This window comes from Nesoenas mayeri (genome assembly GCF_963082525.1).
Source record: "Nesoenas mayeri genome assembly, chromosome: 7".
Taxonomy (NCBI): Eukaryota; Metazoa; Chordata; class Aves; order Columbiformes; family Columbidae; genus Nesoenas; species Nesoenas mayeri.
In genome coordinates, this window is record NC_137551.1 from 39,691,137 (window position 1) to 39,714,518 (window position 23,382).

A 23,382-nucleotide genomic window follows, 5' to 3' on the forward strand; every position below is an offset into this window, starting at 1 on the left:
ACGCAGCACCCGCACACCCGGCACCCGCAACACCCGCACACCCGGCTGCAGAAACGAACACGCACACGCTCTGGTTCCGCTCCGGATCACTCGGGTTTCAGCAACTCGGCTTCAGAGCAACAGCGTGTCTTTAATAACCGTATCTCACATTAGCAGAACATCTTTGTTTACGCCAAACATACCACATAACATTCAGCAGTATACACGGAAGAGAGATCGTAATTAAATCTGTACTGTAATTGTCAAAACAAACAAGCAACATTTATTTTGCTCATTTGCTGATATAGATTCGCAGCAGAAACAGGAATGAAGGTGTCGGATGGAGGTGGACGAGAGGAGAGGCGGGAGGGTGGGTGATCTGAGATGGACGAGCCCCAGCACGGTGGCACCAGAACCACGGGACAGCGAAGGAGCACGTCACCCCGCGCCCCAGGCCCCGACAGAGCCGTCCTGACCTGCACTGTAAGCAACCGCCAGCAATCAGCACCGCCCAAGCAGAGTGCCTCCAAACGGCTCCTTGCTGCCCTCCAAACGCCGGGCGCTTTAATCGCCGCTGATCCCGGCCGGGCGAGACGCGGCACCCACGGCGCCGGCACAGCTGCCGGGCACAGCCAGGAAGCACAGAAAATAAAAGGAGGATTTGTGTGTCGCCTCGCTCGGGGCACACTGGTCCCCAAAACACAAGTGAAACCTCAAGGGCTGGTGACAGGCACTGCGCCGGGGAAAGAGCCAAACCAACAGGGATGAGTTCACAATGATAACCACCGACAGATCCACAAGACACAGAAGCTCCAGACAGCAGAAGAATCAGGTATCATTCCCTGTTCCAGCTATTCCTTCCCCGTTTATTTCCCATGGTCGCACAGCCCGGCGCACCCAGGGCGATGCCGCCGTGCTCCCGGTGCCGGCGAGCGCCGGCTGCGGCAGGGACCTGAGCCACCAAACAGAGAAAGGGACGGCACCCAGCCAGACGGGCACGGCCGCAACCGGCCGGCTCCTGGAGCGCTCCCCGCCGTAAATGTCAATTTATTCTTCATATTTTTCTTTATGCTCTGTGACATTAACAGAGTAAATTTAGAAACAACAGACTGTTTCTTTATATAGCAACAGCCAACCTGTGGAAAGCAGCGCCTCGAGACTGCAGCACAACAGATTCTCCGGTCGGATTTTTGTTAAGGGCTGTCAGGTCGTGTTACCACTACCAGGCTGACAGGCTGAGAGCGACAGGGACGCTCGCACGTCTCTGTCACGGCGTACGGGGAAGGGCAGGAGCAATTCCGGGCTCCTGCAGCTGCTGCTGCTGCGGCCACGCGTAGAGACGGGTCATTCGGGTGGCTCAGAGCTGCGATCTGGAGCAGCAATCACACGGGAAGTTAAGCAGTGCTGCTATCTGGCTAAGAAAAATGAGGAAACATAAAAGTTTCAGTAGCTTTTTAGAAGATGGGAAGAGTTCTGATGGAGCTTTGCTGGATGCAGAGACCCGGCGGTGCTGACAGCCCCGTGGCCGAGGAGCGGCTGGCCCGCACGGCGCTGCCGCCACGGCCACCCCTGCAGCGCTGGCACAGGTCACGCTGAGCACAAGAGTCAGCGCAGAGATGCACCAGCTGCTAACGTGAAACACAACGCACTCCACCGGGCTGTAACGAGATCCCAGTTCCTGACACGCAGCCACACAAACACATCTGGGAGAGATGAAGCCATCTTGGAAACGGAAAACAAAACCACCAACACGAAAAACCTCGATGCTTTGTATTAAAAGATAAGGGAAAAGGCTTACAAGAATATTCAAAGTAGACAGACCATTGCTAATCTTGGTACCATGTCACTTGGAAAGGCACCACATTTGGAAGATTTTAAACATTAATTAATAGGAAAATTAGCAATATTAATAATTAACAATGCTTTTCCAAGAAAGAGCGAGCCACTTTAACTCCAGTAACTGTAGGTAATTGAAGTCCTCAGACTTGGCATATTTTCCCTGTGTACCCAAAGAGAGCAACAAAGGCTGCTCCAAGCAGAACAGAAAAGCAGCTACCTACTTCTTGTTTAACCTCATGTTTTATGCAGAAACAAACGCTGAGGCATTGTGAAAAAATTATTGGGCTCAGAGCAGCAACTGGTGTGTGACTGATCACAGGCGAGCAGGACAAGTCCCCTGTATTTGAGGATAAATAGCCTGCGGCGGTTTGCGCTGTGGGAGCTGCTGCTCCCTGCCAGCCCTGTGCTCCACGGACACGAGGCCGGCGAGAGCAGAACCAGCCCTGGAGCCTGCACAGCATCCCAGGGCCGCAATCCCTGTCCTGGGACCGTGATCCCCATCCCGGGGCCACAATCCCCATCCTGGGGCCGCAGGTGGCACCGTGCCAGTGCAGCCTCCCGCAGCGCTGGGGCCCCGTGCCCAGGCGATGTTCTCTCCGGTCCCTTGGTGATGTGCTCGCTTTCCAGCCGTTTCAAAAGAACAGCATCTGTTTCCTCTGCTCCCTCATGTCTACTGAACTGCAATCGTCTCTCTTTGCACAATTCCCTCCCATTGCAGCCAGGCTTCCCTGGCCTTGCCATAACACAACCACACCACTCAAGTTGTGCTGGTGGCTCTTCAGTCACCCTTCGTGTCCTTCATCCAACGCTCCCTCCTTTCCCACCCGTTATTACACCCCCAATGAGCGCGGGGAGCATTCGGGTTTCAAGCAAGAACTTAAAAGTAGCTGAGAACAAGACCAAATTCAGCATTACCATTAGATTTTTGAATTACAAGAGAGCCTTTAAGAGGTCTGAGACTGCAAAAAAAGGGTCTTTTGCAGAACAACCTTCATTATTCTGTTGAATATCACACATTCTGTTATTGTTGTTTCCTGATTATCATTGCTTTTTCCAAATAAATCCAGAAACGTTAGTTTCCTGTGGACTCTGCGCCACAGCCCAAGACAAGAGCTCTTTGTAACAAGTCTCCAAGAATATTTCCTACGATCAGCTGCTTCTGGTTTCTATCAAAAGAGGCTCTCACTGCCTGCCACACCAGCAAATTCACCGCGGGCTGTGAAAGACGGTCTTGTTCCTCTTGCTATATCCCACTGCGGCTGGTAGTGACTATCGGAACACTAGGAAAATAGACCAAGGAAAGGTGTTTATGCATGGGCTAGATTGGTCTGTCTACTTCCCTAGCTCAGCAGTGAAGCTGCCGGGTCACAGCACAAATCCTCCGGCTGTTGCAGGGAGGTGAGCAGCCCGTAACCCAGCAGCAGCTCCGTTAACAGACACGCTCTATCGCTGCTTATCATCTGTGGGTGTAAGAAACATTTCATCTGCAGGAGCTGCAGTGGAGGATACGCTTCAAAACAAAATGCAGTTTTCATGCTTTTTAGCACAGATACGCTGCAAGCCTGGTGCTGCTGCTTACATCACAGTTACAGCATCTAAGGGCAGTCTCTGCTATGGCATTTCTTTTCACTTCAGTACCACAAAGGAAATCGAAAAGAAATAAACAAACAAACCCTTACGACAAAGGGCTGGAGATGTCAGCTACATTCATTTCTCAGCAACTGGCTGGATCAGCACCATGGGAACCCAGTCGATGTGTGGTTTGGGGTTGGCTTCTTAGGCTGGGGCAGGCGGGCAGTTTGGAGCTGCCACCCGGCGCCTCGGGGCCAAGGGCTCGCACGGGAGCACGTCCTGAGCGACAGCACAGCGAGGCCTCTCTCCAGCGGGCAGGACGCTATCTGCAGATTTAAAAGCTAACGAGTCCCTTATTTACTTACATTGCCCTGTGAGCAGCGTGCAGTACTCGCATGTGTGTACCTCATGCTTGGAGTTAATGTGCACATTCCCAGGGAGATCACTTTCCCCGTGACAGCCCTGTCAACACAGCGATGACGACGTGACAACAAACTCTGGATTTCCTTCCCAAGAGCAGCCACTGGTGGGTTTGCACCGTGCATGTGGCTCCAGGGCGCTATTTCAGGGCCCCGTCTCTGTCCCGAGGCTCAGGAGCAGCACTTGCGACACCCACGGGAAACACGGCTGCTCCGCTGACCCACGCTGTGTGACAGCCACCGGCTCCACGAACAGCAGCCCGGCAGCACAGGGCACCGCGACCTGCCAGCCCCATGGACACCAGCCCGGCAGCACAGGGCACCGCGACCTGCCAGCCCCATGGACACCAGCCCAGTGGCACAGGGCACCGCGACCTGCCAGCCCCATGGACACCAGCCCAGCAGCACAGGGCACCGCGACCTGCCAGCCCCATGGACACCAGCCCGGCAGCACAGGGCACCGGGACCTGCCAGCCCCATGGACACCAGCCCGGCAGCACAGGGCACCGGGACCTGCCAGTCCCATGGACACCAGCCCAGCAGCACAGGGCACCGGGACCTGCCAGCCCCATGGACACCAGCCCGGCAGCACAGGGCACCGGGACCTGCCAGCCCCATGGACACCAGCCCAGTGGCACAGGGCACCGCGACCTGCCAGCCCCATGGACACCAGCCCGGCAGCACAGGGCACCGGGACCTGCCAGCCCCATGGACACCAGCCCAGCAGCACAGGGCACCGGGACCTGCCAGCCCCATGGACACCAGCTCGGCAGCACAGGGCACCGGGACCTGCCAGTCCCATGGACACCAGCTCGGCAGCACAGGGCACTGGGACCTGCCAGTCCCATGGACACCAGCCCGGCAGCACAGGGCACCGGGACCTGCCAGTCTCATGGACACCAGCCCGGCAGCACAGGGCACCGGGACCTGCCAGCCCCATGGACACCAGCCCAGTGGCACAGGGCACCAGGAGGCACCAGCTCCATGAACACCAGCCCGGCAGTACAGGCACCAGGAGGCACCAGCCCCATGGACACGAGCCCAGGTGCCATGGTCTGTTTGGTGAAGGCACAGGGCACCGGCAGGACACGGCTCACTCCTGCAGCCAGAGGTCGGTGTCCCTGCGACTGCCGGTGTCCCCGCACACCCCCTGGGTTCTGACACACATGGAGTTGAACAAGGTGTTCCGCAAGCTCTGGTTATGGAAAGGGCTCTTTTTTGCAAAGGAAGAAAAATGAGGACCGAGATGGTGTAACTGAGCGGCTGTTAGTCACACAGGCTTGGGAGACAGATAAATCTGGAAAGGGAAAAAAGAGCCACAAGAGGATTCATGAATATTGAAGATATTTTTGCCGGGGTAGGCTTGACACCAGGTAGGAGCAGTGATCCCCGTCGGTTCTCCCTGAAGCCAACAACAAACCTGTTCTGTGTTTTGGAGGTGTCAGAACAGACTCGCTCAGCAGACAGGCTACACCGACACCCGAGCGAGCCCAGCATCGCGGGGACCTGCCTGCTCGCCATGGCCACGACGGCTCAGGATTCATCTCAACATAACAACAAGAGAGCAAACCCAAATTCATAGACTGTGGGGATGTCAAACAGAGTTATTCACCAAGTTTAACTTCTCCGGGATAAGCAGACGTCCTAGTTCTGTGACAAGAAACTCTCATGAACATGGTTACGTACCAACTCACCCTGGAAAGACAACATCTCCTGACAAAGACTGGAAACACAAGGAAGAGGGAAAGCTGGCTCTGCGGCAGCGGCACACGGGGCAGGAGGAACCCCGCGCCCCCGGGAACAGACCCCGGGCAGCGCCCGCAATGGAGACTGCAGAGCAGGGAGGAGAGCGGGACAGGGGCTTCCCGGGGGACCTTTGGAGATGCCAAACTACGCGCACAGAAACCTCCGAACCAAGGCCAGAAGAGACGCTAACTGAAGTTATTTCTGAAGCACTACTGAGGGGCAAACAGTGATTTAATTGTTTGTTGATTTTACTCAACGTTTTGTTAAACAGAAGCAATTTGTTCTAGTTAAAAGAAACCTGTTATTTTTTTTAATAATTTCACACATTGATCTTTACATCAGAAAGCCATGTAGAAAAATATACAACACGCTGAAAACATTCACTAATCAGTCCCTAAGTTCTCCTCATCACAACTGTGCTTGTTTTGACACCTGCTTGCAATTTCCCTGCTGCGGCGTTCAACGCGCAATAGAAGCCAACCGAACAAAAGGAGCAGTGATTGTGAGTGCCCCGGCGCTCGCCCCGCGCCGCACACACCGCCCAGGGTCACCGCGGAGCTGCCGTGGGGTTTACGGAGCTACAAGAGACTCTCACAGATCCCCAGCGCGTTTGTGTCCCACCAGCCTGGGGCAGCTCCCAGATCTGGTGGATCTAAGCCGTGAGTGAGCCCAAGGCAGAGCCGTGGCTGGCCGGGATGCCCGAGCAGGGCCGTGTGGTACCACCGCCAGCATCCCCATGGGAGCATCTCCTGGCCCAGGAGCTCCACCCAGCCGCCGGCCCGCATCATCTGCACAGCTGTGCTGAAGCCCCAGGGCTCGGGGTCACCCCAGCGGCACTCTGGTGTTGGAGGGGACAGCCGAGCGCAGCCGTGAGCCCCCCGCGCGCTGCCCGCACCGCTCCCCACCACACCGCTTCTGGCACCGGCACCATTTGCTGTATGGGGACAGCAAAATAAACAAACAAACAACACTGAGTCAAGGTCAGACCCAGGAGGTGCCTGAGCGGGAAGGACGGGGACACTCCCGGTCCGTACTGAGACGCATGAGCACCAGCTCATCACATCGTCATTGTCACTGTCACACCCCTGCTGACAGTCCTGCTGAGCCGCTGTGCTGGAGGAGCCCCTCAACGACAGCATTTCAGAGCAAACCTAGAATCAGGCTTAAATATGAAGTTATGGGGACTGCTTGAATGTGTATGAATTATTCATGTGATTACAACGTGTGGCATTGAGCCTTTAAAGTGCAAATTTTTTGGGGACCTTATTTTCTGCAAAGCATAAAGCACCTTTTCCTACAGTGCAAACAATCCAAGTCTAATATATATAATTTTCTGTGTTTCCTACTTTCTGGTCTTGCCTGCTAGTTTCCATGAAGGCTGGGGAACCAGTACAATACAAAGCCAGAGTGCAGTACACAGCTTTCCAGTAGATTACATGACATTTGTTTTACAAGGTCATTTAGCACACTACACACCAGTTTTGAAAAACATCTTTCAGAAGAGATGCGATATCCTGCACCGCGGCACCGGCACGGCCGGGGACGCGCAGCCTGGCTGCACCGTGGCACCGGCACGGCTGGGGATGCGCAGCCTGGCTGCACCGTGGCACCGGCATGGCCGGGGATGCGCAGCCTGGCTGCACCGTGGCACCGGCACGGCTGGGGATGCGCAGCCTGGCTGCACCGTGGCACCGGCACGGCTGGGGATGCGCAGCCTGGCTGCACCGTGGCACCGGCATGGCCGGGGATGCGCAGCCTGGCTGCACCGTGGCACCGGCACGGCTGGGGATGCGCAGCCTGGCTGCACCGTGGCACCGGCACGGCTGGGGATGCGCAGCCTGGCTGCACCGTGGCACCGGCATGGCCGGGGATGCGCAGCCTGGCTGCACCGTGGCACTGGCACGGCTGGGGATGCGCAGCCTGGCTGCACCGTGGCACCGGCACGGCCGGGGATGCGCAGCCCGGCTGCACCCAGAGCCCCCCGAGCTGTGCACACCTACTGTGCCACTCCGGCAGCCCACAGAAAACAGATTAGGAAGGACCGTGACTGACCCCGATGGTCTCCTGGACGATCACCTGGCACCTAATGAAGGAGACTTCCCAAGTGCACCATTTAGTGCATGGTTTGGTAACCGCGGCTGCAGCCTGCACCTCATCCTCACAGAGCTGCCGCCCCGAGGAGGAACCTGAGCCGCGGCACAAGCCCTTCCAAGCCCCTTCCTCCTGACAGCACACTCAGCCACTGGGGTTAAAAACACGCCGGTAATTCTTCAAACCACCACAAAAGCGGATCTGTGTCAGTACTTTCCACACGCTCTTACACTGAGCATCCTGCCTGCACGCCAATACCATGAAACGGTGATGCTACAGGTGTCATGGCTGGTCACTTCCCGCATACAGTGATGGGTTTTCTTCAATCCAAGTTTCTTCCCATTTAGTACCAAGTTTCCTTGCTCCCTTCCTCTTTTCCCCCCTCCACGTATTTGAAATACACATACGATGGCCTTGTGTAGGCACCAGGGAGTCCCTCTGAATTCACAGGACATGAATTATCAGCCGGTGTTTTCAGGAGTGATGCCAACTTTTGTTTAGCTGGGGGTTTTGTTTGGGGTTGGTTGGTTGCTGTTAGGAGGTTTTTGTCTGTTTTTTTTGATCAGGATTTAACCTGAAATGATGAAAGGCAGAAATCAGTATGTTTTCTGAGCAAAGGCAGCGGAATTTCCCCCGCACAGATCGTGCAGAAACGGGAGACCCAGCGCAACGCAGCAGCAGCTACGGGTCCTGCTGTCCCCTCCTCACCCTGAGCCCCTGGTCAGAGCCGCTCGCTGACCTTCCCCAGTGCTCCAATCCGCGGTAACCAGCATATTGCTCACATCAGTACCAAAGATCACTGAGATCTTTGGACAGCCAGGCTGTAACAAAGCAAAAACCTTGGCCAATGAGGTAACTTTCTATGGTGGAACAGCCTGTGCAGGTTAACCCAAAAGCTGCTCGGAGCATCACCGGCCTCACAAGCCCATCAGCTCTCTGCTGGTACCACTAGAACCAAATAGTGCCGGTTTTGAAACAAGAAATGGAAATGATCAGCTTCCAGAACTGTCAGCTGAGCTGTAAATACGTTACATGGATGTTTAATTTAATGACACAGCACGGCTAACCATCAGCCTGCAAGGACGGAGCACACAGCGTCAAATCCGCGAGCCACGGAGTTCAGAACATTGTTCAGTGTCTGCATCTCTTCATTAGCCCCGAGTATTGGAAAAGACCCTGAACAACAGCCTGGATGTAAATGAGCACATCAACATTCACACACTGTCATATCTCATTGCTTAGCTGTATTCAGAGCCGTCTATTCCCACACATCCTAAACACTTTTCATTTTCCATAACTGTCACCTAAAGCAATTTAATTCCTGAGGAACAGTGGGAGAGGGAAAGAGGATACTGACATTTATCTGCTTGTTAGGAGCAGCTAAGCCGCTCGCGAGCTATCCCGCCTCTCCGCGCTGGGGACATAACTGCCAAAGCGGAGCGGAGCCACCGCTGCTCGCGCTCCCGCACACGGACTTGTGCTCCAGCTTTTGCATGTGGATTTACACACCGCGCCCCGTGTTACGACTCTACAACTTGGAGCCTGTCATGCACACGAGCGATTGTTCATCATTCATGTAGGTGCCTCAATACGGGATCCTGGGACGAGGTGGTAGGAAGCACACGTTAACAAAACACACGGCTTTAAGGCGTTTCATAGACTCTGGTGAATGATGAAGTGTTTGAAACTGCAGTTGGGGAGCAGGTCCCTGGGAAAGCAACCGGAAAAGTCGTACCTGCTTGTACATCCCTGGGCTGACCGGGAACGACGGGCTCAGCACTGTCCCCTGCCCGGGTACCTCCGGACAGGACACCCTGACGGGGACTCGGTCGAGACCACAGTGAGCAGAAAGCCCACGTGCGGACCCTGGGCAGGGAGGATCTGCTCCACCACCTTCCCCGGCACACACACGTGTGTCCCACGCGTGGGAACACCAGCAGAGCGGGGACGGTCACGTCAGCACCAGGGACAGTCACACCAGCAGAGCGGGGATGGTCACATCAGCACCAGGGACAGTCACATCAGCAGAGCGGGGGACGGTCACACCAGCAGCGCGGGGACACGGTCACACCAGCAGAGCGGGGACACGGTCACACCAGCAGAGCGGGGATGGTCACACCAGCAGAGCGGGGATGGTCACACCAGCAGAGCGGGGACACGGTCACACCAGCAGAGCGGGGATGGTCACACCAGCAGAGCGGGGACACGGTCACACCAGCAGAGCGGGGGACGGTCACACCAGCAGAGCGGGGACACGGTCACACCAGCAGAGCGGAGGACGGTCACACCAGCAGAGCGGGGATACGGTCACACCAGCAGAGCGGGGGACGGTCACACCAGCAGAGCGGGGACACGGTCACACCAGCAGAGCGGGGACACGGTCACACCAGCAGAGCAGGGGACGGTCACACCAGCAGAGCGGGGACACGGTCACACCAGCAGAGCGGGGGACGGTCACACCAGGAGAGCGGGGACACGGTCACACCAGCAGAGCGGGGACACGGTCACACCAGCAGAGCGGGGGACGGTCACACCAGCAGAGCGGGGACACGGTCACACCAGCAGAGCGGGGACACGGTCACACCAGCAGAGCGGGGACACGGTCACACCAGCAGAGCGGGGGACGGTCACACCAGCAGAGCGGGGGACGGTCACACCAGCAGAGCGGGGACACGGTCACACCAGCAGAGCGGGGACACGGTCACACCAGCAGAGCGGGGGACGGTCACACCAGCACCAGGGACAGTCACAGCAGCAGAGCGGGGACACGGTCACACCAGCAGCGCGGGGACGCGGTCACACCAGCAGCGCAGGGATGGTCGCTCAGCTGTTGAGATCCCTGTGCTCTCACTCGTTATTCAGAACTCACAGAAAGCCTGTTCCAATTCAGTTGTGAAGACCATGGCCTTTACAGACAGACCAAGTATTAATCCAGTCTCACATTTCATTGAACTGTATTCCCAATCACTTCTTCTTGATGGCCTCTTTCCCTCCCTATCAGCCAAGCATCCTATGAATTGCTGGTGGGTTTGTTCATTGTTTCTTTCTTAGCTTCACGCAAACATCCTCAGCTGCCCTCGGGGTTGATTCTATCCCGATCTCCTCTCCTTAGACCCCCCCCACAGAGACATGGCCCCTGGAGGCCTTGCAGGACCTCTCCTCCCACCTCCAGAAGACATCGGGGTGATGCTACAGGAGGAAGGACGTGACACCCCCCTCCAGTGGTGCTCAAACGCCCCCCCCAGGGAGCCCCCAACGAGAGCATCACCATCCTCACCACCAGAAATCGCAACGTGAGAACGCTGCAAAAACTTGAAAGAACAAGACCCACAATGAAACACTGGAAACATAACATTTCCAGTCTCGCTGCATTCTCCCTATGAGAGGCAGTTTAGTTTTGCAAATAGTTGTAAATGAGAATATTTAAACACAAATGTATGTTCTTAAGCCAACATGAGTGAAAGGTACAGCATGCTTTTAGGTGAGCAATAGCAACGGTTTTCCATAGCTGCAATTTTCCCTGTTCAAAGGAGACATTTTGTCCCTTCACCAGCACAATCCCAAATGGGTTTTCTTCGGATTTCTCCCAGTGCCATTGAGAACAAACCACGGACTTCAGCCTGGGGAGTGACAGCAATGCTATTAATTATTTCTAAAGGAGAAAAAGAGCTGGTAACCCAAACGTCGCGCTGATCACCATACACACTGTCACGGCTCGCAGTTGCCGGGTTCTCTGGCTGTCCCTGTTGTCCCTTTCTGCGCCGGGGGGCACGCGGACCGCCGGGCCCGTGGAGCTCCGGGCGGCCGGGCTGGGGCAGGGCGGGCAGAGCACACACACAACCGCGGGGCCGGGCGAAAACACAGCGCTGCTGACAACACTAAACACAGCTTTTCTGACACCTCCTTTTATTCCCACTCCCTTCTCCGCTCGCTTACTTAGCTACCACTTTGGTAGTACATAAAGGCTTTTTTCTCTTGTTTTTAAATAACAGGGAAAGGCATCTGTGCTCTCAACCCACAGTCACATAAGAGTCAGGCGATGAAAAAACTTTGCCTTGCAATCTGGCCAGTGATTACTCTAATAAGTAATTGCAGAGCCTGGAAGCTTAACACATCTGCATCTGACCCTAAATAAATAGGATTTGGCATTTTACTGGGCATTAGTCCATAGTTTTCCAATCAAAAGGGCAACGTCTCCTCCCCAGGGCTCCACACCGCTGCCCAGCCCAGCCCACGGAGCCAGGGGGACTCGGTGCCGCGGCCGCAGGAGCAGCAGCCAGAGAGGGGACGGCGCTGAGCGGGACACGGAGGGAAAAGGAGGAATGAGCATGGCTGGACACTCGGCTTCCAAGTGACGGCAGCTGACAAGATCTGGGGTGCTGGAGCGAGTGGAGAGAAGGGAACGGAGCTGGTGAGGGGCTGGAGCACAATGTGATGGAGACTGAGGGACCTGGGGGTTCAGCTGGAGAACAGGAGCTGAGGGGAGACCTTCTGATCTCTGACCTGCCTGAAAGGAGCTTGGAGCCAGGGGGGTCGGGCTCTGCTCCCCAGGAACAAGCGCCAGGAGCAGAGGAAACGGCCTCAAGTTGCCCAGGGGAGGTTGAGGTTGGATCTGGGAACAATTTCTTCCCCAAAGGGCTGTGGGGCATTGAACAGGCTGCCCAGGGCAGTGCTGGAGTCACCAGCCCTGGAGGGCTGGACAGACGGACATGAGGTTCTCAGGACACGGGGCAGGGACAGGGGTGGGTTATGGGTGGACTCCATGACTTCAACCAAAATGACTCTACGATTCTATGGCACGTGGGTCTGGGAGTGCTCCCCAAAGCTGCTGTGGAGGCCGCCAGCGCCCCCCGGCCCCGCAGCCCCACGGTCCCCCAGCCTCGGCAGGAGGTGCTGCAGGTGACAGGTCGGAGTGGGGACAGGCTCAGCACAGCACTCCGGGTTCGCTCCCTGTCCCAACAGCCCCACGGGTGAAGCACTCGGGTCTAGCTCACCAGATGAGCGGGGTGAGGCAGAGGGACGCGTACTCTGCTGCGTGTGTAACCCGCAGCCTGCCAACCCCGGCTTTGAAATTAAAATGGGGATTATTTTCAGCACGCTCCCCCAGGTTTTGCAGCTTCTCGCCCGTTGCCATGGGGACGGGCGCTGTGCCGAGCAGCTGCCAGGCTCTCCAGCGTGGATGAGGCCAGTGGGGATGCAGAGCGGGGACCCAGCACCGCGCGGGCGCCGAGACCCCCAGCCCAACACACCCCGAGGCTGCAGCACTCCAGCAAACCCGGCGGCTGCGAAACAGCTTCAAGACGTGTAACAGCTTTCCTGTTCCACCACGAAAAGGCATTTTTACAAAGTACTGATTCTCGGCTGGGAAGCTCGCAGCGGCATTCGCAGAGCAGCTCTTTTGGAAGCTCCGGACCCACGCACACCGATGTGTGCAGGTCACAGGAGAGACCAGCCCCGCAGACACGGGCATCGCGGGCCGGGCTCAGGACGTGCCCACGCCAACGGGAGGTGCTGAGCAGCGCACACCTACCCCATGGCCCCCAAACCCACGCGGGGCTCCCCTCCTCCTGCACGGCCCCCAGCGCTGCCCCTGCCCCTGCACTGGGGCTTTGCTCCCCAGAGCCCAGCCCGGTGCCTCCTCCCGCTACCACCTGAGCCACAGGGTCTCAAACACAGGTTGTTCCCCAAGAGGGGACACAAAACCACCCGTGGTCACTTCACCTGGCCCAAAGCCCGAGCACACGCTGCTTTGAGTCGGGCTGGTTTGCCGGGGGAGCTGCACCCGTGGGCTGGAAGCTTATTGTAAAAAGCTGATTTTGATTCAAGTAGGATAAAGCCAGGAGACTGCGCTTGCCCCCTTGCCAAAAGCAATCTGCATTCTACCAGAGTCAAACAAGAGACGGGCAAACAAGTGATTGACACAAAATCACAATGAAAATAACCGGGCTGTAGCATTAAAACCTTGTAAATCAGCTGGAAATCTAATTTATTGTCAGGAAAGAGGCAGAAAGCCCTCGGACCGCTCACCTCGGCATAAGCGAAGGAAGCAATAGCTCAACAGAAAGCAGCAGATGGCTTTACATATTCTCATGTCTATTTTCATACACTTTTTTAGTAAGCCACTTTGATTCAGGAGAAGCCACAATCAACACGCGCTCCTGAAATTCCTCTTTGGGTACAAAGATCCACACAAAGACCCGTCATGCTGCGCTTCTCCCCGTCCCACCCGACGCAGCCACGGGCACCGCTGGCGGCACTGAGTGCAAGGGTGCCTTGTACCGCCTGCTGCTCGGCCCCGCTCCCCGCGTCCCGGCAGCTCCTCTGAACACTTTTTAAATGTTTGGGTTGAAACATTCCCCTTGGCTTCACAATGAGGGGTTTTCCTCACTCGGTATAATAAATAAAATACACTAACAAAGGAGGAGGTGTCAACAATCCCACCAAGTGAGAAGGTTTGAAAAGGTTCTTACAGGTACAAATAAGAAGCCCTAAAAAGCCCTTATAGGCAAAGGCCTGTTTCTCCCGATGGCAAACAGCACACAGTGACACTGACACATCTCCAAGCACACTGCGATTCCCTGCAGCTTCCCGAGGCCACCGAAACCCTGCGAGTGCTCAGCCCTGCAGCCCTGCTCCTCTTCTGACTTACGTTCTTCTTCCCACCTTTTTAATGTTCCCTTTACTTTTCTTTATCATCCCCTTGCTCATCCATTAACTTCCTCTGTTCAGAAACAGAGTACAACGTACCTCGCCAAAATCTCTAGTCGGCCAAGTGACGCGTATGCAGCAGCTACGAACACGCCAAGGTTTCTGTGTAACTGGAACCAGCTGAAGCCGAAGCTCACAAAGCGAGGGGAGCCAGTCCCTGCCGTAGCGGCGCTCCCTGGAGCACACACAAAACACGCAGACACTCTCCTTCCAAAGGCTTTTCTATCAGTTGAATCCCAACTGATAAAGGCTCAGAAATCTTTCGGAGGTTGTACCAGCAAACATGAGGCAGCAGAATGCACACGCTGCAGCCGAGCGCAGCACCAAGGGTGTCAGAGATGCACCATCCCCCCTGCGGCACAGGTGAGACACGAAGGAGCAGTCGCACTTGGCTTGCACCGGTTTCCCAGTCAAGAGCAGTTACCTGAACTGGGGGGGTCTGGGGGGGCAGGGGACAACGCAGCACCCAGGAAGGGAGCGAGGAGCGCACAGGATCGCTGTTCCTCGGCAGGACTGTCCATGGCGCAGCTGCACACCATCCTGTCCATGGATGGACGAGGAGCCAGCGCTGCACACAGATGCACCAGCACCCGCCCGCCCCGTCCCTGCGGAGCAACCAGCCCACTTCCAGCACTAACAAAAACCGCGCTGAAACAGAGTCGAGAGAAGATCCAGAGGACAGACTCAGGAACAGGAAGCGTGCCCTCGGCGTCAGGCATACCCCAATGAGGACGTGACCCCGGCGCACGCTACAGCAGGCAGGGCTGAGAGCAGGAGCCCTTCAAGCTGAGATCCAACAGCGGGGAGCTGAGGCTGGACAGGCGCAGACCGGAGGGCAAGGACAGTTTCTGCCTGTGAGGTTAAAAGCAGATAATCCTCCAAGTCCGGGTATTTACACCCGGGGCAAACGGGCCGCTGCCCGCCGGGGACCCGCCGCGCTGCGCTCAGCCACACCGCCTGCGCCGGAGCAGCCGCCCAGCAAATCCCGACACCCGGCCTGGGACCGCCAGCAACGCACCTTCGGGTCCACACATCTGGAGTTTGATTTGTGTGTGAGTAAGCACTGGGCCTTGTGTTACTAGAATAAATGTTAACCTTCTGTTTACATACACCTGTCACAATTTAAAAGGATTAACCATTGGATTTAGACAGTCAGGCTCATTCTTGTACATCCCTCACTGGGAACCACCTATGGGTAAAATTTCACATGCTAACCTATCTTTTTCCGGTTTTATAAATTTACTTACCTTTTAACTGGCAGCACTAGTAATTCTTCCACATTATGTCACACACAAAACCAAAGTATTAACCGGCTTCTTTATGTAAGGAAGTTATTGGAATGTCTTAAGAGATCTCCATAGCAACCATGCTGTGCCAGTAAATATGAGTTCACCAGAACAACACTGTAATTGCTCTGAGCACACACTAACAAGCACTGATGAAAAAGCAGGCAATATTAAGAAAGTAATGTCCTAAGTCTCCACTATTGCAAAAGCGCTGCCTGCGGATGCCTTATGAAATGTTATCAGGGTTTAGTCAATGGCCACTCACCTGCAAAGCTCAGTTTCCCTATACTGGCTGTATATAGGCTCAGTTCAGAACAGCATGTGTTCTGAATTATGTAGTAAAGCCTCCAGTTTAAGCTTTTTTACTTGTCTCGCCTGCTGACCCACCACATCCAAGACGAAACACGTTTTCCACTCTGCAAACACCCAGCAGCCACACCGCCCCAACCTCACGCACACCCGCAGTGTAAAGGGCCACGGGTCTGGAGGGATTCTGCAGTTCTTTCCAACAGCAATTTAGTTTTGTGTTTCAGTCCCACCACGGATGCCCCTTGGGCAGTGAGGTGTCCCCCTCACACATTTTCTCCACACTGCTGTAGTGGGACACGCAAGGGTTAACAATTCAATGTTATACTCTGAATTGCTAATAAACACTTGTTGGTGATATGGCTAGCTAGCCAGTAAAGGTTCAGCTGCTCTAACGCCCCTCAGCTGCCAGCACAGCACAGAGCGGCTCAGCCTGGGTCACCCTCACCCAGGTGTCATGTGAACGAGAGCATCACTACACCTTGAAGACTCACATTAACATATAGATTTCACTCCCAGTTTCACATATAGATTTCACTCCCAGTTTATCTTGTGCAGCACCCCGAGCACCCAGGGATTTGTGCCAGCGCAGGGTTGGTGTCTGTATGTCAGGAGAGCTCCGGCCACCCAGCACCGGCTGCCGGTCTGCTGCCCGTCCTGAGATTGCCCCAGCTGTGACCAAAGTCTCCTCTGGTCTTCTGAAATTCCACCCTGCATCTGATAAGTCTAATACAATTGTGGTACTTCATAGTGTATTTCTACAAAACCCCTTGAATTTTAGGGAAAAAAAAAAGGGCAGCGTTTTTTGCAAAGACAAGTAGTTTTAGAAGTTTGATGGCCAGCTGCACTTGATCTTTACTGGTTAAAAACAGGTATTTCCTTGCACAGATCGACAACTTCACTGCTAAACCGTCCCCTCACTGCTCGCCTCTGAACCCGTTCGGGTAACGACAGCCGTCCCGTTCCTGCGGGGCTGCCCGCCGGACAGTGCACGGTCGGGGCTCCGCGGCCCCTGCGCCCCGCGGGAGGCACCACCCGGCCGGCAAACGCGCACCCGGGGCCCGCGCCCGCTGCCCGCAGAGCCCCCGCCGCTACCTCGGGACCCGCACCGCGCACCCCGCCGGTGGGCGGCCCCGCCGGGCCGAGCGGAGCGGCGCTCAGCAGCTGCGGGGCTGGGCATCCCGGGGCACGGCATCCCTGGGCTGGGCATCCCTGGGCACGGCATCCCGGCGCACCCCGGCCCGCACTCACCGTCCTCCCGCTCGTCGAAGACGGGTCTCTTGGAGGAGGAGGCGCTCGCTCCCATCCTCTTCTTCCACTTGCCCCAGTGAAACATTGGGGCGAGGCGGATGGCATGCCCTGCGCGCCGCTCCCCGCCGGCCCGGCGGCTCCCGCGGGCGGGACCAGGCGCTGGAGCCGCTGCGAGCCGCCGCCAGCGCCCGCCGCCGCCCTCACCCGCCCCGCGCCCCGGCGCCGCCCGCCCGCATGGCAGCGCCCGGCGCCGCCGCCTCCCGTCCTCCTGCCCGCGGCGCCTGCCGCGGCGGAGCGGAGCGGAGCCGAGCGGAGCGGAGGGAACGGGAACGGAGGGAACGAGAGCGGAGTGCGGCGGAGCGCGGGGACCGGGCGGCCGCAGCGGCGGGAGGCGGGACGGGGCGGGGCGGGCAGCACCGCCCCCTGCGCAGCGCCCCCTGCGGTGGCGGGAGGGCAGCGGCGCCGCCCGCAGGTGCGGCCGGGCCGGGTCGGGCCGGGTCCCGCAGGGTCCCGCCGCGCCTCAGCCCGCCCCGGGGCCGCGGAGCGGGGCGTCTCCGGGAGGGCCGGTCCCCACTCCCCCAGCTCCGCGCACAGCCGCGGGTCTCCGCGGAGGCACCGGGGCTGTGACCGCGCTGAGCCCCGCGCTGAGCCCCGCGCCCCGCGGCCGGCCCGGCGCTGCCCCGGCACCCACCGCCGCCGCTCCGTCCGGGGCTTCTCGGCCGCCAGCAGCGATCCCGCACGGTTCCGTTATTTTTAACCTCATACATAAACATCGCAACCGCTATGAAAGGTGATCAGGTTATACTATGACCAAGTCTTTTACCAGCGTTCAGTTGTTATTTATGAAAGTGCAAATAGCTCATCTTAAATTAGTCACTAGTACTCACTACTGATTTTTAATCTTATTAATCTGAAGATAGCCGCATTGATTTTTATTCAGCTATAGTAATAAAATAAGGACTTTATTTAAATTAGTGGGCCTCTTGGAAAATCAATGGTTTTTCTTGTATAGAGATTCTCCAGCGTTTCAGAAGCTCCCTCTCCATGGAGATCTTTATTGCACTGTGTCCGAAGATGTTATATGGGAGGTTTTGATACAGAGAAGAAAAACAAGCCTGAGACTGGTAATTTAGGCCTGAAATGCTGGTTCTCACTGATCACTGCAATGGATGCTATGCAAGAAACCAAACAAAAGTTACAAAAACCATTAGTGTCTGAACCCCCATGTAGAACGTGAGCCCTTAACACAGGTGCAGACCGAGTCCCCACGTTTCTCCAGCACACGTTAAAGGACATGGTCGCCCCATCCAGCCCAATGCCCAGGACAGATGCTCAGCAGTGCGGTCAGGGCTGGTCCCTGCGGATCCCCAGCAGTAGGGTCAGCCCAGCCTGGACAGAGCTGGGGGCCCCCCACTGCTGAGATAGAGCTGGGGACCTGCTACTGATGGGACAGAGCTGGGGACCCGCCACTGCTGGGATAGAGCTGGGGAGCCCTCACTGCCTGGAGGGAGCTGGGGACCCGCCACCGCTGGGATAGAGCTGGGGACCGCCCCATGGCTAAGATAGAGCTGGGGACCCCCCCACTGCTGGGATAGAGCCGGGGAGCCCCCCACTGCTGGGATAGAGGTGGGGACCCACCACCACCAGGCTCTGCCGGGGAGCAGCCACCAAGGCAGCCCAGGAGGAGCAGAGGCAGAACCAGACATTCCACCACCCCAAAAAACGCTGCTCCTGTCGCACTGCCTCGTCCGTCGCTCCACGGGTTGAAGCCCATGAGCCTTGCTCCAGCGCTTTAACCCAGCGGTACCCGGCGCCTTGTTTCCCCAGCAGCACGTCCAGATCTCTATTTTCCTCCATAAACTGCTGGGCCTGTGACCTTATCTGGAGCGCTCAGGAGAGAAGTGCGGCCCAGAGCCGCTGCCACAGCGTCCGCATGCACAGCAGCAGCAGTCTGCACCGGCACCTGCCGCGGCAGGAGCTGCCGGCACACACGGAGGGCGAGCTCTGACGAGGAGCCTTGTGCTGCAGTTTCGTTCTGTGCAGCACCACGCAAGGGAAAAGCCGCATTGCCTAAACAACCAGCGCGAGCATCTCTAGCTCTAGAGCTCTGCTCTCTGTCAGTGATAACTCGGGATTGCTGCAGAGCTCCTCGGGACAGAATTCATCCCGCGTCCCTCCAGGCTTTGCAGGATGCTGAGCTGGAACATGCTCATGGCGCTGTTTTTTATGGCGTGTCTCGTGGAATGTCGAATTGAATGCATTTCTCAGAAACAACTTGCACCGTTAACAGACCACATTGGAAATGTCAAGGCGAGACACAGGTCCTTACCCATTACCTTGTATCTGTTATGCCATCAGCAAGTACTTTTATGATTTCTGAGGTGCCGCTTCCTAACGTTTAATTTAAAACTTATGCTGTTTTCTTTCCTAGCATGTTTTGAAATGGATATGTTAGTTATTGTACTCTTTACAGAAAATATGCTAGGAGTTAGTCATTATTTAAAAGAGCCTGAAACTTGTAGAAGCATTACAATAGAAGGATGTAATTTAAGAACAGTTTTCCAAAGGCGAAGAATAGTTCTTAAAGAAAATTTCTTTGAGAAATCAGAAAGACTTGCTCTCAAGTGAAAAGAACACTGTTCTACAAGACAGTAATTTTTGCTTTGTTTAGGGATAGGTTGTTTTTAAATACAGTGCACATCCCTGAGCTATCAGCTTTCGCTCCTGTTCTCCTGCCTTCACGTCCTGCAGGGAGTCTGCACGGTGCCGCCACACGGCTCCAGCCCATCTGCCAGTCAGTTGTCACTTCTCCCTCATTCCCCACTAATATTTGGACAATCAAATCCACAGCACAGAAGAGGCTGGAAGAGGCAGCGCAGGAAGAGCGAGTGGGAGGGAGGGCAGCGACGGTCCAGCCGGAGCTCCATCGGCGCCGCTGGTCCCCTGACCCGTGAAACGGAACGAGGTTCAGCGGGGGCTTTGCTCAATTTTTGCTTCATTAGAAATGTAGTAAGTAGTTTTACCTTCACAAAGACTAGTCGAATAGGAAAGAAATAAAAGGGCTTGTAAGTTGGTTTTGGGATTTTTTTTTTGTGCTATTTAGAGCACTATTGAGTGAGGGCAGCTCAGAATTCTTGATAGTGCTATCCGCTCATTAAAACTAGTTCTTCCCATTTACTCCTGCGTTCTAGGCAGTCAGCCGTAGGCAGACATACATGTCCTAACAAACCTAACGAATGCCGAGGAAAGGATCATCTCTGCCCCTTCTTCCTCCAAACAGCAAACCCGGTATCTGCAGCCTGTTGTGGGGTGCTGGTGCCTTTTGAACTGCCACCAAACTGCCCCCACCAACGATGACAGACCAGAAGAAAAAAGAGCTAAGGAAAGTTCCCCCAGATTTCTGTGCAAACATTCCGGGCCACTAACAGTGGTATTTGACTGGATTTTGCCCTTGGAAATGATGTTTTGATTATCTAAATTGCTGATGATGTTCCAGTTTGAAAAACAGTGGTTTTGCTTGTGATCCTAAGTCATACCTGACAACATCTGAATGAGGAAAAGCAGAATGTGTTGGAGGGGGAACGAGAGACACACGAGCACTGACTCTGGAGAGTGCAGGGAAGGAAACGGCACTGCCAGTAAACTTGGTGTTAGTTTCACAGGCTCCTGATCACCTAGTGCTGGTCTTCCCTTGGGGCACAACTGCCCCAGCTGCTCACCTCATGAGGAAAACTGAAATTTGTATTTCATTTGCAAATATTTAGCCCAAATGGTGTTATATAAGCTTTTTCGTTTTCAGTATTTTAACCCCATTGCAAACAAATTCCGGTTTATTTAGAATTGGGGCAGAGCTGCCGTCTCCCCGTCCACACCCACAGACACTGAGGAGGATGAAATGCTCGCGCCTCAGGTCAGCCCGTGGCCCACGGAGTGCGGGCCACAACGGCCCCTGCGCGCTCACCTACAACAGCGCCGGATTAGCGCCACAATCACCAAAGGTCGCCCTCCCGTTTTCTCTCAGACAACAGTATTTGCCCTCACCCCAGTGCGAGCGTGCTGGGGGGTCAAGCAGACAGCCCTGCATTACTTCTGTGCCAGAATTGTACGCATTTTCTATTTCTAAAACCTGAAAACAGGGTCTGTTTCTGTTCGGCGGGCACTGGTGGCCAGTAGCACTATCCAAACCCGCGTAGGAACGCGCAGTGAAGGACGCTGATGCCCTCAGTGAACACTGCTCACCCCAGGTTACCCACCAGAGACACAGCTGCAGTCATCCTGTGAAGAAGTCCACTAGTAATTAATACTAATCATGCAGGAGTAAAAAATAAGATGCATAAAGTGCTCTACAGTGGTCCAACATAGGGAAGGGAAATGGAGAAAAACCCTGCCTTCTGCCATAGTCTGGTCTGCAGGGACACAGACCCACTTTGGTTTGGAAATGAGGAAGTTGACCGGGGAGCTGACTTCTACGACAACTCATCCTTCAAGACATCTTGGGATGTAACTCCAGCTACACCTCTAAGGGGGAAATGTGCAAGCTGGGTGACCAAAGAGGTTATTAACAACAGACTTCTTGAAACCATTAAGAATTCATTATTCTTTTTTGTATTTTTCCTCATCCATTTTCCAATCTTCTTTTTGTGCTTCATGTTTTACTAAGAGACAATTAGGCATTTTGCTAGTGAAAGTCTTGCGGATACAACGTGCATGTCTGTTTGTCCCTGGAAACTGTTAATGTACAACAGACCTGATGATTTTCTTAGAAAAGGGAAGTGTGAGAAGGTTCGGTTGTTCCTGGGGAAGCAGGAGGAACCGCTCGGGCAGGCAGAGGTGTGAGCTCAGCGGTGTGTGTGTGTCCAGTGGTGTGTGTGTGAGCTCAGCGGTGTGTGTGTGTCCAGTGGTGTGTGCTCAGCGGTGTGTGTGTGAGCTCAGCGGTGTGTGTATGAGCTCAGCGGTGTGAGCTCAGAGGTGTGAGCTCAGCGGTGTGTGTGTGAGCTCAGTGGTGTGTGTGTGAGCTCAGCGGTGTGTGCTCAGCGGTGTGTGCTCAGCGGTGTGTGTGTGAGCTCAGCGGTGTGTGTATGAGCTCAGCGGTGTGAGCTCAGAGGTGTGAGCTCAGCGGTGTGTGTGTGAGCTCAGAGGTGTGAGCTCAGAGGTGTGTGCTCAGAGGTGTGAGCTCAGCGGTGTGTGTGAGCTCAGAGGTGTGAGCTCAGCGGTGTGTGTGAGCTCAGAGGTGTGAGCTCAGCGGTGTGTGTGTGAGCTCAGAGGTGTGTGTGTGAGCTCAGAGGTGTGAGCTCAGAGGTGTGAGCTCAGTGGTGTGAGCTCAGAGGTGTGAGCTCAGAGGTGTGTGTGTGAGCTCAGAGGTGTGAGCTCAGAGGTGTGAGCTCAGTGGTGTGAGCTCAGAGGTGTGAGCTCAGCGGTGTGAGCTCAGCGGTGTGAGCTCAGAGGTGTGAGCTCAGAGGTGTGAGCTCAGCGGTGTGAGCTCAGAGGTGTGAGCTCAGAGGTGTGTGTGTGAGCTCAGAGGTGTGAGCTCAGCGGTGTGAGCTCAGAGGTGTGAGCTCAGAGGTGTGTGTGTGAGCTCAGAGGTGTGAGCTCAGTGGTGTGAGCTCAGAGGTGTGAGCTCAGAGGTGTGTGTGTGAGCTCAGAGGTGTGAGCTCAGCGGTGTGAGCTCAGCGGTGTGAGCTCAGCGGTGTGAGCTCAGAGGTGTGAGCTCAGCGGTGTGAGCTCAGAGGTGTGAGCTCAGCGGTGTGTGTGTGAGCTCAGCGGTGTGTGCTCAGAGGCGTGAGCTCAGCGGTGTGTGTGTGAGCTCAGCGGTGTGTGCTCAGTGGTGTGTATGTGAGCTCAGCGGTGTGTGCTCAGAGGTGTGTGCTCAGCAGTGTGAGCTCAGCGGTGTGTGTGTGAGCTCAGCGGTGTGTGCTCAGAGGCGTGAGCTCAGCACTTCAAGGCATATGTATGACAGCGACAAACCACACATGTGAGTACTGAGAAGCTTCAAGTGAGAAGCTGCCACCCGCCAGCCCTGCTGCAGCCTCAGGGCAAGGAGCCTGGCGGGACGGGGTCACCGGCGTGCAGGGGTCTGCGCCAGCCGAGGGGACACCTGCAAATCAGAGCAGACACTTCTTGTCTTCTCCCGTCTGTGGCTGCTTGTGCATGCTCTCTCCTTTCCCATGGAGCTCAAGAGGCTGGAG

The 23,382-nt window shown here is 55.7% G+C and overlaps 1 protein-coding gene across 1 annotated transcript in view; it reads right to left on the bottom strand.

Annotated features, from left to right (window-relative positions):
- Positions 1-17,282, bottom strand: part of STK32C (serine/threonine kinase 32C) — a gene marked incomplete at both ends in the record, with an annotated part of 69,493 nt that extends 52,211 nt beyond the window's left edge. The window contains one exon of the mRNA XM_080348140.1: positions 17,198-17,282. Within this exon, the coding sequence (XP_080204266.1) occupies positions 17,198-17,282 (85 nt within the window). The remainder of the gene's footprint in view (positions 1-17,197) is intronic.
- Positions 17,283-23,382: the final 6,100 nt, after the last annotated feature.